The sequence below is a fragment of the Eleutherodactylus coqui genome, chromosome 4, assembly GCF_035609145.1.
Source record: "Eleutherodactylus coqui strain aEleCoq1 chromosome 4, aEleCoq1.hap1, whole genome shotgun sequence".
Lineage (NCBI taxonomy): Eukaryota > Metazoa > Chordata > Amphibia > Anura > Eleutherodactylidae > Eleutherodactylus > Eleutherodactylus coqui.
In genome coordinates, this window is record NC_089840.1 from 228196500 (window position 1) to 228211446 (window position 14947).

The window sequence follows — 14947 nt, forward strand, 5'->3', positions numbered from 1 at the left end:
AGGACAAGTTACCATCTCCAGTAAAAAAAAAAAGTTGACAAAAGATATATCTTTGGGTGCATTCAGAGGACCGTATATCCGCTGGGTTTTCACGCCCAGCCGATATACGGCTTCCCTCTCTGCAGGGGGAGGAAGCTGGAAGAGCCGGGAGCAGTGCTCTGAGCTCCCGCCTCCTCTCCACCCCTCACCACTATTTGCAATGGGAAAGGGCGGAGCTAAGTTCACGGGCATAGCTTCGCCCCCATTCCGCCCCCTCCCATTGCAAATAGTGGCAAGAGGTGGAGAGGGGGCGGGAGCTCAGAGCACTGCTCCTGGCTCTTCCAGCCTCCTCCCCCTGCAGAGAGGGACGCCGTATATCGGCCGGGCGTGAAAACCCAGCCGATATACGATCGTCTGAATGCGCCCTTTAGGAGATTTTTAAGTTTAGGACATGATTGCAAAAAATAAAATTATAAATATATATATATATACATATACGCATAAACATGCATACACGATTTTTATAATGCGAGTGCAATACCTGTTGTAAGAAAAACGCATTGCGGCAATTGTGATTTTTCACGCTCATGAGAATAGCATGTTGTTCTATTAACATAAAAAAGAAAATCGCACTTACATTTACATGTGAGTGAAATGTGATATATTTTGATGAAGCGATGAAGAACAGGTGATTCTTTAACAGAATTGCCCCAAAAATAAGACATGTTGCAATTTTTCCATCTTGCAACATCACTGTGAAATCGTCCACGTGATTTAACCCATTTAAATAGTTTTTTTGTGTGTGATATCGGTGCATATCACAATAACAATGAAAGAAAATGGGCACAGCTTGTATAAAAAAATCATCCCACAGAAATTGCACATGGAAAAAAACTTGCCTGTGTGAACGAGCCCTAAGAAGTTACCCGTCAAGTAAAAAAAATATCTGATTCAGCTATTTAACTGTCCCAACCCATCTCTGGAGGCGGGAGTGGGAGAGGGGTTAATCACCCAGATTTCCCAGACTCCATCATGCATCTACATAGTTATATATACAGGGCTGTATACATATTTTTTGGAGGAGGTGAGTGTGTCACCCATCTTTTGCAGACCCCTGCATCATAAATCTTCTTAGTTATGTAAACAAGGCTGCAAAAATATCTCCTCGTAGTGGGGGTCACCCAGCTTTCCCAGACTCCTGCATCCTAAACCTACATACTTCTGCACAAGAGGATGTGCTGCTGCATGTCTTCTTTTCTTCTTTCTTGGGGGTAGCGGGAGGGGTGATGTCATCACACAGCTTTCCCAGACTCCATCATAAATCTACATACTTATGTATGCAAGGCTGTATAAATATCCATGGCTAGGGAGAGGGATGGTTACTCAGCTTTCCCAGACTCCTGCATCATAAACCTTCATAGTTCTGCAGTGATGTATCTTCACGTGCAGGTCTTCCTTTTCTCTTCCTTGGGGTCGGGGGGGGGGGGGGGGGATGTCGTCACCCAGCTTTCCCAGACTCCTATATCATTAATCCACATACATATGTGTACAAGGCTGTATAAATATCCTTGCCTAGGGAGGGGGGTGGTTACCCAGCTTTCCCTGACTCCTGCATCATAAACTTACATATCTTCATTTTTTCAGAATTTTTTTTTTTTTTTTTTGGGGGGGGGGGGGGGGGCTAGGGGTGTACCCAACTTTTATAGACTGCTCCATATGAATCTACATTCTTATGTATACACAGCTGCATAACTATCTCCTGGTGAGGGGGAGGAGGGTGGTTACTCAGCTTTCCCAGAGTCCTGCATAATAAACCTTCCTAGTTATGCAGTGATGTATCCTCACGAGCATATCTTCCTATTTTTTTTTTGTGGGAGGGGAAGGGGGCGGGGTCTCACCCAGCTTTCCCAGCCTCCTACATCCACATTATTATGTACACACGTCTGCATAAAAATCTGCTGGGGGAGAGTTCACTCAGCTTTCCCAGACTTCTACATCATAAACCTACATAGGGTAGTTATGCCTACAGGTATGTAGTGCGGCTTAAATAGTGTACACAGACTTGTTGGAAGTGAGTTTGGGAAAGTTGAGTGACCTGTATTCCAGCTTTCCCAGAAACTGTTGAATATAAAAAAATGCCAAAAAAAAGTCTGACAAAAGAAAAATATTTATAGGCGATTTAAGCTTAGAGCACATTTGTGATATTATATTATATATACACACAGTAAATGCAAAATCAGTCCCAGCAACACATACAGTAATATATATATATATATATATATATATATATATATATATTATATAGGCACACATGTAAATAATGAGACAATCCATTTGGCGGTATGCGAATTAATGATTATCTCGCAGCCATAACAATCCAGACCCCAGCATTTTTCCATTTGCAGGCAGATTCTCCTCTCCTAACACGTATCGATTAGTCGTGGCCACCGTTTATTGTCCTCCTCCATCCCCGTTCGATATTATTTGCAGATCGTGTGATCTCTGCTGAGTGGATTTTCCTGCTGACAATCGCATTAATATTTATATGTTTATATAATAAAGCCTCCTCTCTCCCCTCCCTCCCCGCTCACACAGGCGGCTGATCCTTCATTTATTACATTACAAAAGGAATAAACCAACTAAAACCCTAAAAATGCCCCCTCCGCGGGTGTCACCGAGCGCCCCTCCGCCGCCCGGCCCGCTCTGCTCTCGCGCATGAAGAAGAAGAAGAGCGCCCCTGAATCTCTGCAGGAAACCTTCTTTATATTATACATATACACGCAGGTCCTGGCAGCTCGCTAATACACCGCAACGCCCTTTTCGCCTCTTAAAAATCCCCCCTTCATATCACCTAACCCCGTCCACCCCCTATAGTATTCTAAGACCCCCAGAACACGAATAAACCCGATTTGGGATTTTTTCGAAGCGATTAAGTTTATTTTTTACCCCCTCTTCCTCCTTCGCATTGCCATGCGCGCTGTTCGGTTATTTTGATTATTGCGGTTTACGGTCTTGAACGTCTTTTTCTAGCACGGCGATAAAATCGGGGTTCCTTAGAAATATTAGGGCGCCGGGGTTGTTATTTTTAACCCCTCGGTGACGGCGAGTGCCTGTTTTATATTGACAAGCCGCGGCGCTGTTGCTTTGCCCTTCCAGGACCTGATAGAATCCATTGAAGCCAACAAGTTTGGAGAGAATGTTGAGTTCAATCAATTCAGAACGTCGAGATGGAGCCCAACTCAGTGAAGGTATTATTATCTGCTCTGTATCACCGGCTGCAGGGGGGCTACACTGGCACCCCTCACCCCTACAACGGCACACAGCAACTTTTACACAAACTTTTACCCTATGGAGCTCGAAAAAATAAGAATAATATTTGGATTTGTTTGTGTTTGTGTTGTTGTCACATTCCTGTAGTGATACATTGTATCCATTCCGCGGACGCTGATTTTCATTGATTTGCATTTATTTATGGCATTTTTTTTGACATGATGTGTTTTTTTTCCTGCAGTGGGTCGGCTCACCCTGTGGTCTCCATGGACCTTATATCTTCTACAAGGCTTTTCAGTTCCACCTTGAAGACAGACCAAGAATCTTGTCCCTTGGCGACTTTTTCTTAGTCAGATGCAAGCCAGAGGATCCGATTTGCATAGCAGAGCTCCAGCTGTTATGGGAAGAGAGAACTAGCAAGCAACTTTTATCAAGCTCCAAACTTTATTTCCTTCCAGAAGATACTCCCTTGGGTAGGAATACCGACCATGGAGAGGTGATTAACCCTTTATGTTTGATGTTATGGGGTGAGCTCTGCGCTGGAGGCTGCAAATCCTTTACTGTAATGTTGATCTAATGATTGAAAGAGGGGGGGCTTCCAGCTGTTGTAATGAAGATGTTGGGATCTGCAATGAAGATCAAGCCCCCCTCCCCAGGGTGATGGGATCCAGTCCATAGAATTCAATGATCTGTATTTTTTTTTTTAATTTTATTTTTAATTTTTAATTCTTTGCAATAGATTATGATTTATTTCTGTCCCTCTCTTTGACTGACAGCTCTATTAATAAGCCAGCTCCTGCATTTTGTGGCTATCAGTCCTATGGCTGTGTGTGTGTTTTATTGCTGATTGCATCCATTACAGTCCCACTGGCTTATTATTGCAGTGCATGATATTGTTCCCAGCTCTGTACTGTGTTTGATATGTTTTAAAGAGGGAGGAAATTATGAAATGGAGGCTGAGTTGAGATCAAAAGCTCATTTTTTTGTGGCAAAGATGTGTTGAATAAAGTGATAAATGACAGCTACCTGAATAAATACATTCACAATAACTTGCAGATCTGCTTGGGCGGATAGAGAGAGAGAGAGAGAGAGAAAGGGGAGAAGAATCAGGCATGTAACCAGCACAAACACGTTAAGCATTAACTGTTTAATCCTTAACAAGGAATCTCAGGGCTTCAGACGATTTATTAATATGACACAGGGTATTTGCAATTGGCATCCTAAATTAACCCCTGTTGTGCTGACCCCACAATACACAATGCAGTGTTTTATAATAATCTGCAAATGGACCCCCCTTCGCCCTCCCCTTCTCCTCTTCTTCTTCTTCCTCCTCCTCTTCTCCAACCCTGGCAGAAAATAATGTTTGATCTACAGTTGACATTTTTCAGATAATAGCCCAAATCATCAAAGCATGATCGCTTTACAATGTCTTTTTATTATTATTTTTTTCTTCCCCCAGATCTGTAATTTCAAGTAGCACTGCAATTATGTTGCTTTATTGTACTCCAATGGCTGCAATAGGTTACTGCTGAACTCTTTTTATAGTGTACATAGCACTGTATGGCTTGCATGTTAAATCCTATAAACATCATTATTACGGCTGCTTTTTATTAATCTCTTTGCAAAATAGAAGTCCTCTTATTTAGGCTATTTTTAAAGATTGCTGTCACCCTATCACCTAATGGACTTAATTGCAGTTTTGTCTTGCCTTTTATTTAAAGCTAGGGTTACATTGCAGTTTAATATTACATGTTTGCAATGGCTTCAGTATTCTTAGTTGTGCTTGGCTGCCCCCCTATGCTCAGATTTAATGGCTTTGTTTTGCATGTAGCTTTTTTATGTCTATATATATTTTCTCATGCAACAATATCGAGTTGACATTTTGCAACTTCTATAAAAAAAAAAAAAAACACATTAGCAGGTTGACCTCACTTCTACGAAGATCTGAACATGTCCCCTCCCCCTGTGTCTAACTTTCCTGTGCAGCTGTCTATACCCCCACCCCTCTCTGACTACTCCCCCCCCCCCCCCCCCCCCCCCCCCCCCCCATAGGCAGGACTTATTATTTGCTTTTCAAATTTATTACTTCAACATGGTTTTTTGGAAAGAAAAGGGGGAAGGATTAAATATCAAGAAAAGCAGTATGAATATCATCCATGTTCTCTTGCCACTTAAAGGAAATGACTCAGCCATTTTATTAGTGCCTGAACAGCATCAATAACAAGCTGCAAAACAGTTGTAGACAATGCAGTCCTGAGAGCTCCTTTTAATAGTGGAACAATTGGCAGATTAAATGGCATGCCGTAAATAGATTATGATTGCGCTCTGTGACTTCAGGGCGGTGACATATGCTTATTTATTTTCTTAATTACATTTTAATAATTTTTTTAAATTTTTTTTCCTTCTCGTCAGCATTTTATTAGATGAAACGCGTTTTGTATTTATATTTTTCAGCTGTTCATTTCCTCTTGTCACAGTTAACTGGTTTGACAGCATTAATTTTTTTTTTTTTCTTCTGGAGGGGAGGGGGGCGTGCAATGACATTGGGAGGAATTATGCAAAGGTCTGGCTCTGTTGTACAAGATAATATTGATAAATAATTGAAACGGGTAGAAAGTTTCCTAATGCAGTTGTGCTTTACACCCTGGTGATGTCATTTCCCCTCTGGCCTGAGTTAGTCATTCATTAGCAGGATCGCAGAAGCAACTGAATCCAGTGTTACTTCATTGGCAGCGAGCCTACAGAAACCAGCACTGAGAGCCAGAGCCTAAAGAGGGCAACATAACACTCCCATGTTCAAATACACTTTGTTTCCACTTGTTCCATTAACTTGTTTATATACATACACATGAATTTATTATTGATTTCACATCTTTTTCTGCAGCTATTTTTTTTTTTCTTGGCAAAATGTACATTTTTTACTGATTTTGTACAAATCGACTTCCGTCTTGTGTTTATAATTAGCATTTATCGTTTAGCCCAGGAATTCCAATGGAGGTCATGTTCGCTTTGATAATGCAGCATTGTTTTTCTCTACCTGGCATTTAGTTTCTTTCCTTGTACGGTATTATTGGGAAATTTATGCTTATGACATTATTGTGGTCATTAGTTTTTAATAGGTTTATTACCTTTTTGTGCTATTATTACGCCTTTGTGCTACTGTAACAGGTGCTTACTGTAGCAATAGCACATACCTGTGGACAATTTCTGGGTATAAAATACCTAAAATGGTTTTTGCTGGCAATTGCGAGACTGGAATAACAAATGTACAGTGATATTTTTAAAGAAATTTATTCCTGACTCGTTTCACTACCTCTGCTTGCTGTCAGTGAATGGGAACATTATTATTTGTATTTAGAAGCTGAAAAAAATGTACAGCTCTAAATTCTTTACAGATTAGGATTTGCTGCTATAAGTCTTTGGAAGGTTCTGTTCAAACTTTTACATATACTTACATACTTTAACATTGTTTATAACAGACTCCGCCACTAAAAACTGGATCCATTGCATATAGCATATCACCCAAGTCCAAAAGACTCCAGTGACTTGGCGTGAGGTCCATTGGAGGCTCTGCTGATCTGCCTCTCATTTTGATAGGGGTGAGAAGATATGGCGCATTACCCAATAAATACCTTATTATAACAGCAGGTGACAGGGGAAATACACTAATAGGCAAACCAAAGCCAGTATCAAAGAAAGAGGAGTGCCACATGCAACCTTATCAGCGCTTTTTTGGCTTAAAAGGGCTGTACCACATTATCAAGTTATTTCCTATCCATAGGATAGTGGATAACTTGCTGATCATGGGGGTCTCATTGCTGTGACCCCACCCATCTGGAGAATGGAATTCCCATGTCCCGCTCCCTTGTCACTGCAGAGGTCGCTTTGGTGTTAGGCCCACTTGTGCAAAACTTTTTTTGGACTTTTTGAGAAGCATGCCATTTTCCTGAAGAGGGGGCATGGCTTTGGTGCATGGTTGCCCTGGATCAACACAATTATGTATAATTCAACACAAGAACTAGCGTAAATTACACTGGCAATCCACACGAGCTCTAAACTAGCATAGATTTCTGTGTGGGCATGCAGAGGAGCAAAGATGTGCCAGGGAAGATAATATTAAGATCATTGCATGAAATGTCCTGTCTTAAAGGGATTGTCCAGGGTTAGAAAAGCATGGCTGCTTTCTTTCAAACACAGCGCCACCCTTGTCTATGGGATGTGTCTGGTATTGCAGCTTAGCTCCATTGAAGTGAGAGCATCAGTGCATGTTTTTTTTTGCGTGCGCAATTGCGGACGACTTGTGTGCATTGATAGTACAGTAAAAAATCACAGTTGCAATGTGGAAAAACACGCTGCAAATATGCATACGCTCGTGTGAATCCGGCCTTAAGTTGGATTTGCGTGTGTTTAAAAAAAAAACAAAAAAAAAAAACATTTCCATTTTTCCAAATGCTCGTTCGCGCAGCAATTGATCCATGAAAAGGGACCTGCGATCAGCCAATTAGTGAGCAGACACTCGTTCAGCAGCTCATTTACATAAGTATAAAAATGCTTACTGATCAGTGGTACATCATGTGAACAGAGACATGTACAACCAGCCTATGGGGGTGAACGATCGTAATAGTGATTGGTTTTCTCCACAAGCCGATTCTTGGCCCATGTAGAAGAGAATGAAGCGAGCGTCGATCGACATGTGCTTCGATTGGCGCTTGTTATATTGGGCCGCGCATTCAACTCATGTAAAAGGACCATTGGGTCTCGTTCACATGGGCATAAATACGCAGTGTATTAGCATGCAGGCAAGACTAGTTCGGTACGCTGCTGGGTCAACAGAGTTTGTTGGTCATGATGACATCAGCAGGAACAGATCCTTAGTTATTTACAGATTTCAGCCTAAACATGTATGTTTCTATTCACTGACAGCAAGCAGTAAGGGATTAAATGTACATTTGAGAGGTGTAGAGCGATTATTTTTTAATTACACAAGGCAGGAAGACCTCCTTTAAAGAAATACTGAGGCAGATTAGCAGGGAGCGTCCGGTTCTACGTTACGTTATAACCGATAATTAATGATGATTTCTTTATTTTTAACTCTTACATCAGAATAATCTAACAATGTTTCCATAAGTCACTGTTGATATATTGTATACATTGTTTAATGAGAAGTGTGATAAAATATTAATAAGTAACCTGGCATATGTTACAGCCGCCTGCCAATTCTTTTTCTACTAAGTCACATTCTAAGTGTTTATACTTGGCCCCATATCAGTTTGATTTTTAGTTCGGCAGTATATGTTTCCTTGGGAACAATAATTACCTCATAAGCCATCAGCTTGAGTGATCTATGAGCTCACTCATGTTTAAGGCTTGTCGAACATCGTGCCGATCTGTCAACTGCTTGGTTATGTACTAGTGTCATAGTGAGAATACACTGTTATAGGATGCTGCCCTGACATGTAGTATATAGAACTGGCAATGAGATAGAATGGAATAATGTGTATACCGTATGACCATATAAGTATGTAGCTAGCTATATCTGTGTGTCTGTGTATATAGTTTATTGCATTTCTCTTTTACACTCTATATGCCAAAAAAGTCGTTTAAAGGGACTGTATCACCTATATTTGTTACTAATTAAAACCAGGTAGTGAAATATATTCTATTTTTCTCTTTTTTTTTTTGTATAGATTTTTTTTTTTTTCTTGTTCTGTTGGCTTACATGACTATAGGAGCGGCCATCTTGCCTGAGCTGTAGTGAACAGCATCTAACGTTATAGCAGCCTCATGGGCTGCAGACTCACTGGGCAGGATCTGACCCTTTACTACTGTGGGAGAGTGTTGTGAGCATGCTCTTGGAATTGTGCAGGGAAGGGGAGGAGGTGAACTGTAACCATCTCTTCATCATCAGAGCTCGAGCATGTTCAAAGATGGGCAACAAAAGTAATAAATGGAAGGGGCGGACTACAATACAGTGAGAGGTTATCAAAATTGGGGTTATTTAGTTTAGGAAAAAGACGGCTTAGGGGCGACCTAATAACTATGTATAAATATATCAGGGGTCAATACAAAGATCTCTTCCATCATCTATTTATACTCAGGGCTGTGACTTTAACAAGCGGGCGCCCTTTTTGTTTAGAGAAAAGAAGGTTTGTACACCCACATAGAAGGGGGTTCTTTACTGTAAGAGCAGTGAGACTATGGAACTCTCTGCCTGAGGACTTGGTGATGGAAAATCGATAAAAGCGTTTAGGAGGGGCCTGGACGCCTTTCTTGAGTATTACAGTATTATAAGTTATAGACATTGATTACTTAAGATCGCTTGGTGATCCAGGGATTATTCAGATTGCCAGATTGGAGTCAGGAAGGATTTTTTTCCGCTAAAATGAGGAAAATTTGCTTTTACCTCATTGTTTCTTTTTTTTGCCTTTCTCTGGATCAGCATTTAAGCATAATAAGCTGAACTCTGAACTGGATGGACACATGTCTTTTTTCAGATATATTTTGCTGTATGTGTTACCTCTTATGGTAATCCTGCCTGTGATAGTAATGAGATGACTACTAAGTAGTTTTCTCTACAAAACAGGAAGTGCCCGACTATTATTAGGCTTAGTGGTCAGTGTGAAAAATCCAGGATAGTATGAATTTTTTTAAATATAGATCTTGACATCAAAGATAAAAGTAAGAAAATCACCCAAAATTCTTAATGTGTTGCACATTAACCCCTCACTTATGTTAGTCTTGAACTCCGATGAACTTCCATTAAGACTTTTCTTTCTGTGTCACAGATACTTTGCTCTAGTGAAATATTTCAAAGTAGTGTTTGCCCTTTTCATCAGGGGTGTACATGTCGAATCTTTTAAACTTATTTTCCCTCTTTTAGTTGCCTTTTAAACCTTTCATACTTCTAATGAGTATCGTAATTTGCCCCCTGCCTGGTACTTGCTTAAACCTCTCCAACCCTTCTTTCCCTCCCTCCGAAGTTTGGAAACAGGAACTCCCATGTGTGTATTTCCTCCCCCTACCATGACTTGTATTTAAGAAGAGTATTCTGTGCATTAGGTAGTATCTCCCTCCTTTTTATTGGCTAATGTTGCAACTCCAGTAGAGCGTTCCAGACATGCACAACTTCATAACTGCGATGAGGAACCCAAGTTGGGCCGTCTCTACCTCAACTAAAAGTAGTCACAAAGGTTTGCAGTGTATGTTATGTCAACCCTTGATTTTCATAACATGACTTGCTCATTGCATGTCTTAAATACAGTTGTATTAACCTGACTCCCAAATAGTCTTAAAAGGGTGTTCCTCTCTTGACCATTCATGACCAAGATGGCAGATTCTCTCTCGTATGCATCGGCCAGTATGGCTGGGAGTATGGAAACAGCCAAGCTAGCTGTTTAGACTGTTTTTATAGCTCCCATAGAAAGAGAGTTACAAAAACAGTGTAACACAGCGAGTTTTGCTGTTCCCATAACCCAGAAGCTGCAGAAACAACGTAACTTGCTGTTTCCGTAATTCCCATTCACTTCTTTGGAAATTATGAAAACGGGATAAGCCAGCCTGCCCAGCTGTCCCCGTACCTCCAATCACTATCAGCCTCCACAAACATCTAGGCGAGGGGACATAGAGGTCAGATCGTGAGATAGGTGCTAGTCCTAGATGTGTGAGGAACCAATGTTCACTTTCTGATATGCTTATAAAGAATGATCTCATAGAAAATCATTTTAGTGCTTTTTTTGGCCAACTTTTGATGGAAATGCCCCGAGAAAAAACGGAAGTTTGTTTTTCCAATCGACACCCCAATGCGTTATATGTGGCGTGTTGAAGTTTTTGAAATATTTCGATACCTTGCAGAGTTTTTCACTTATTTTCAATGGCATTGATGTGTCTTGGCCACTATGGAGACGTGACCGAGAGGTAAGATACAGGAGCAGAAGTTCAGTTGGTGGAATCCAATCTACATATGCTAAAATTCATTTAGATTATATCTAAAGACCTCAAATCTTACATGACTTTTTTCACACGCACCGTTCTCTAATTGAAACCGTTCTGGGTGGAGAGATAGAGATGCTATCAGTCAGTGTGGAGGTATGACTACATTCCTGGAGTTGGTTTTGCTCATGTAATTTTTTTTTGTATTATTACTTTTTAATGCAGTGGGGTTTGTACAGTGTGGCCGAAAGTGAAAGAGGAACTGTCAATATTGTCTACAAAGGGAACCTGCAATCTTTAATCCAGATAACTACATGCTGTCACTCTGATACTACTTTTACAATGTATTGCTGGAATTTATAACAAAAAGCATCTATATAGCTCAGAGCTCTTGAGTCGAAAATAGAATTATTGCACTCACTTCTTCTTCAGTTCCATTGTTGGAAGAAAGTAAATTCAAGTCCATCAAAGAAGAGTACTACCTTTCATACTTCTGCAGCTCCCTAGTGTTCTCTCCCTGACAACGCAATTGCGGCAGGGAATTATTAGCTTAAGGTGACATTTACATGGCCATATTTGTTCATGTAGATTGTTTTCTTAGCAGAATCGCACCAACCACAATTACTGATATGTCTGTATGAAGCGCGATCGCAGCCTTATGCTTAAAGGGTTGCTGCCGTTTTTATGAATCTACTCATATATCATAGAGATGTGTCAGAAGATTTAAATGGTAGGAGTCAGACACCACTGCTTGCAAGAGTGAAGGTGCTATAGTGCTCTGCTAAGCGTCTTGCGTGTTTGTTCTATGGGCTTTCCTACAAGAGCTTAGTATGGGCAATATATGCTGTTTAAGATCCATACTCTGCTCTCCAAGAAAAGCCAATTGGATTAGAATGGATGCAGCACTCAGTTGAGCACTGCAGCCTCTCAGTTTTGGATCGGTCTTTCTATCTAACCTACGACTAGAGATGAGCAAGCATACTCGGTAAGGCGATATACTCGAGAAAGCATCGCCTTTTTCAAGTACCTCCTGGCTCGTCCCTAAAGATTCGGTGCGGGGGGAGGGGGCGGCCGCGGGGGTGATCGGGGGGTTGCAGAGGGGATCGGGCGAGAGAGAGAGGGATCTCTCTTACTCTCCTCCCCGCTCCCCCTCGCTGCCCTGCGCCGCCCCCACGGCCCCCCAAATCTTCAGGGACGAGCCAGCAGGTATTCGAAAAAGGCGATGCTCTCTCGAGTATATCGCCTTACCGAGTATGCTCGCTCATCTCTACCTACGACGTGTTAGAAATTTTAAAACTGATAGTAAAACCTATGAAAGTAAATATTCGTTTAAACAAAGTATTGTTTTTTTGAAAGTCATAAAAAATAATCCACAACTCTGAACTTTGTCCAGATGAGCGACAAAAATAAATCAGTTACAGTTGATTTTATTAGACTGTCGTGAGTGATCAACAGAAAGAGATTATTTCATGTCAAAGTGAAAAAAAAATTGAGCACTACAATTTCTTCCCATTTTTATTGCATAACAATTCAAGTGAATTACGTTGGAAATTATGATTTGCAGATTTAAAGTTCCATTAAACTTTGGAATTTGCTGCATTGTTGTTTGCAGTCTATTCCTTAGTAGCTTTTGGATTGTTGCAGAAACCAAACCCTCCCAAGCTGCAGTTGTCTTGCAGAGTGCAGCAGGTTTTCGTCAAACATTTTCCTTGTTAACTGCTACTTTTGTTTTATCTTCTGCCATTACAAACCCTTAGAGTAGTTTAGAAGTAATTTACTCTTTGCATATGCATGAACAAAGATTGTTTTGTAGTGGTCCCTATACATCACTGTATGCTTCCTACATCTAAGAGAACACATAACACCCAGATGTGAATTTAGAAACCAGAAAATTATACTTATCAGTCACACAGCTTAGTTGCTTATTACTAACTGCATTTTTTAAGTATGACAAATGACTTCTTAGACAGTTCTATGACTCAAGGGACAGTGAACTTTTACAACTATGTGTGCTTATGGCAGGTACAGATATTTACTCCAAAACTGTTTTGCAATAGGCAAAGCTTACCATGCCAACGTTAGCTTATGTAGCTATCGAGTGAACTATGTAACTATGTGAGCTAAATTGCATGACGGTATTATTATCATTCCCTGCTATAATAAGAAATGTGAAAGAAGGCGGGACATTACTCAGAAACCTGTTGTTCTATGTAAAGTTTTTCTCAAATATAGGTCCTTGGGACTGTACCGTGAAAATCTCATGAGTACATTTTTGAATCGAGGTTCTCAATTCCGATATGGCAAGTTGATGAAGATACACAGTATGCCGTCAGGTTTCATATTTAGTCATCAAGATTATTTGTATATTTCATTTTGACAGATTCATTTTTCATTTGTTTTTTCACAATTTCTATTAGAATTTCAATTTTTTTTTCTTTTTATTAGCATTTACCAGCTTCATATGGCACCTGAGCACTTTTTTATGGGGTCCAAATTTTTAAAGTGGTTCATGATAACTCGGCACATAAAGATTATTTCACTTTGTGGTTACATCAAGTAGCATGATATTTTGTGTTATGACCACTAATCTTAACCTAGGTGAGTCATTTGCTGTTGGGGGCTTCTTGACTTTCTCGCAATGTCGAGGAAAATATGGATCGGATAAGTTGAATTTCAATGCTCTTGGAGATGAGCTGCCGAAATAGTTATCTTGACTGCGGTTTTCTCCGCTATCCCTATTGAGAAGACATGAATTCTTGGCTAAACCGTGTATGGGGAAGCTGATAGAAATGGTTGTTGACTAAACAAGCATGTGACCAACAGCTATTGAAGGTGTATGGTGGGCACCTTAACAGGAAGCTTAGTAGAAAATGTATAGGTATCAGTTATTTAATGATTAATGTGGCTTCATATGGCCAAGCTTCAACTCAGGGGTGTCTATTTTTTTACTCCTTTTTTTTTTTGTGAGGGCAGCCCCATTTTAAACGGAACCTGAATTAAAAATCAACGTATCGCTGAAGGTCCGGCTTCTCTATCTCTGGCGGTCAACTGTTATTGCTAGGGAATTCTACCTACCCCTGCAGGGAATATATGGAGAAGAGGCAACCCCTTTTACATATTCAACTTTATTAAATGGAGGTTTTTTATTCTGAAGTATATTTTATGGAAACCTTGTTAATTTTATGATTACTTTGGCAAGGAGTCAAAATTTACAGGTTGCATTAGACATGCGCCCTAATGTTCTGGGCCTCTTGAATGGTTCTGTTGTGATGTTAAGTGCAATTTATGTATTTTTAGCCCCTTTTTTCTTTAGCCAGTAAGGCCTGCTGCCCACGGCTAGGTCGGATTCCGGCTGTGAAAACACGCAGCGGAATCGGACCCGATGTCCCCCAGAGACCCTATACTCACCTGTCCGGATCCATGGCGAGTGTCTCAGCCGGCGCGCATTTGCAGTGCAGCTCATGACGCACCGATGCTGGGCTGTGATGCGTATTCCCGTGATACTTCCGCAGTGCTCATAGAACATGCAGCGATTCTCCCCCAAGAGCGAAAAAATCGCAGTTGCTTTCCGCTCATTTGCAGGGGATAATTATTTATCACAGCATGTCAATGGACGGACATGGCTGCGGAATCCACGGCGGGTGTCTGACCGCGAATTCTGCAGCGATAATCCGTCCATGGGCATTCGGCCTTAAGTGATGCTGTAAATACAACACTATCCAGATCATAAGTGCAGGCTCACATATACAGAGGTTCACACTATTTTAAT

General features: G+C 40.8%; 1 protein-coding gene across 1 annotated transcript in view; it reads left to right on the plus strand.

Annotated features, from left to right (window-relative positions):
* The first annotated feature begins 3154 nt into the window (after window positions 1-3154).
* The window catches only part of ARID5B (AT-rich interaction domain 5B), a 294257-nt gene continuing 282464 nt past the window's right edge, over window positions 3155-14947 (plus strand). Inside the window, exons 1-2 of the mRNA XM_066600812.1 lie at window positions 3155-3227; window positions 3491-3745. Of these exons, the coding sequence (XP_066456909.1) occupies window positions 3207-3227; window positions 3491-3745 (276 nt within the window). The 5' untranslated portion in view covers window positions 3155-3206. The remainder of the gene's footprint in view (window positions 3228-3490; window positions 3746-14947) is intronic.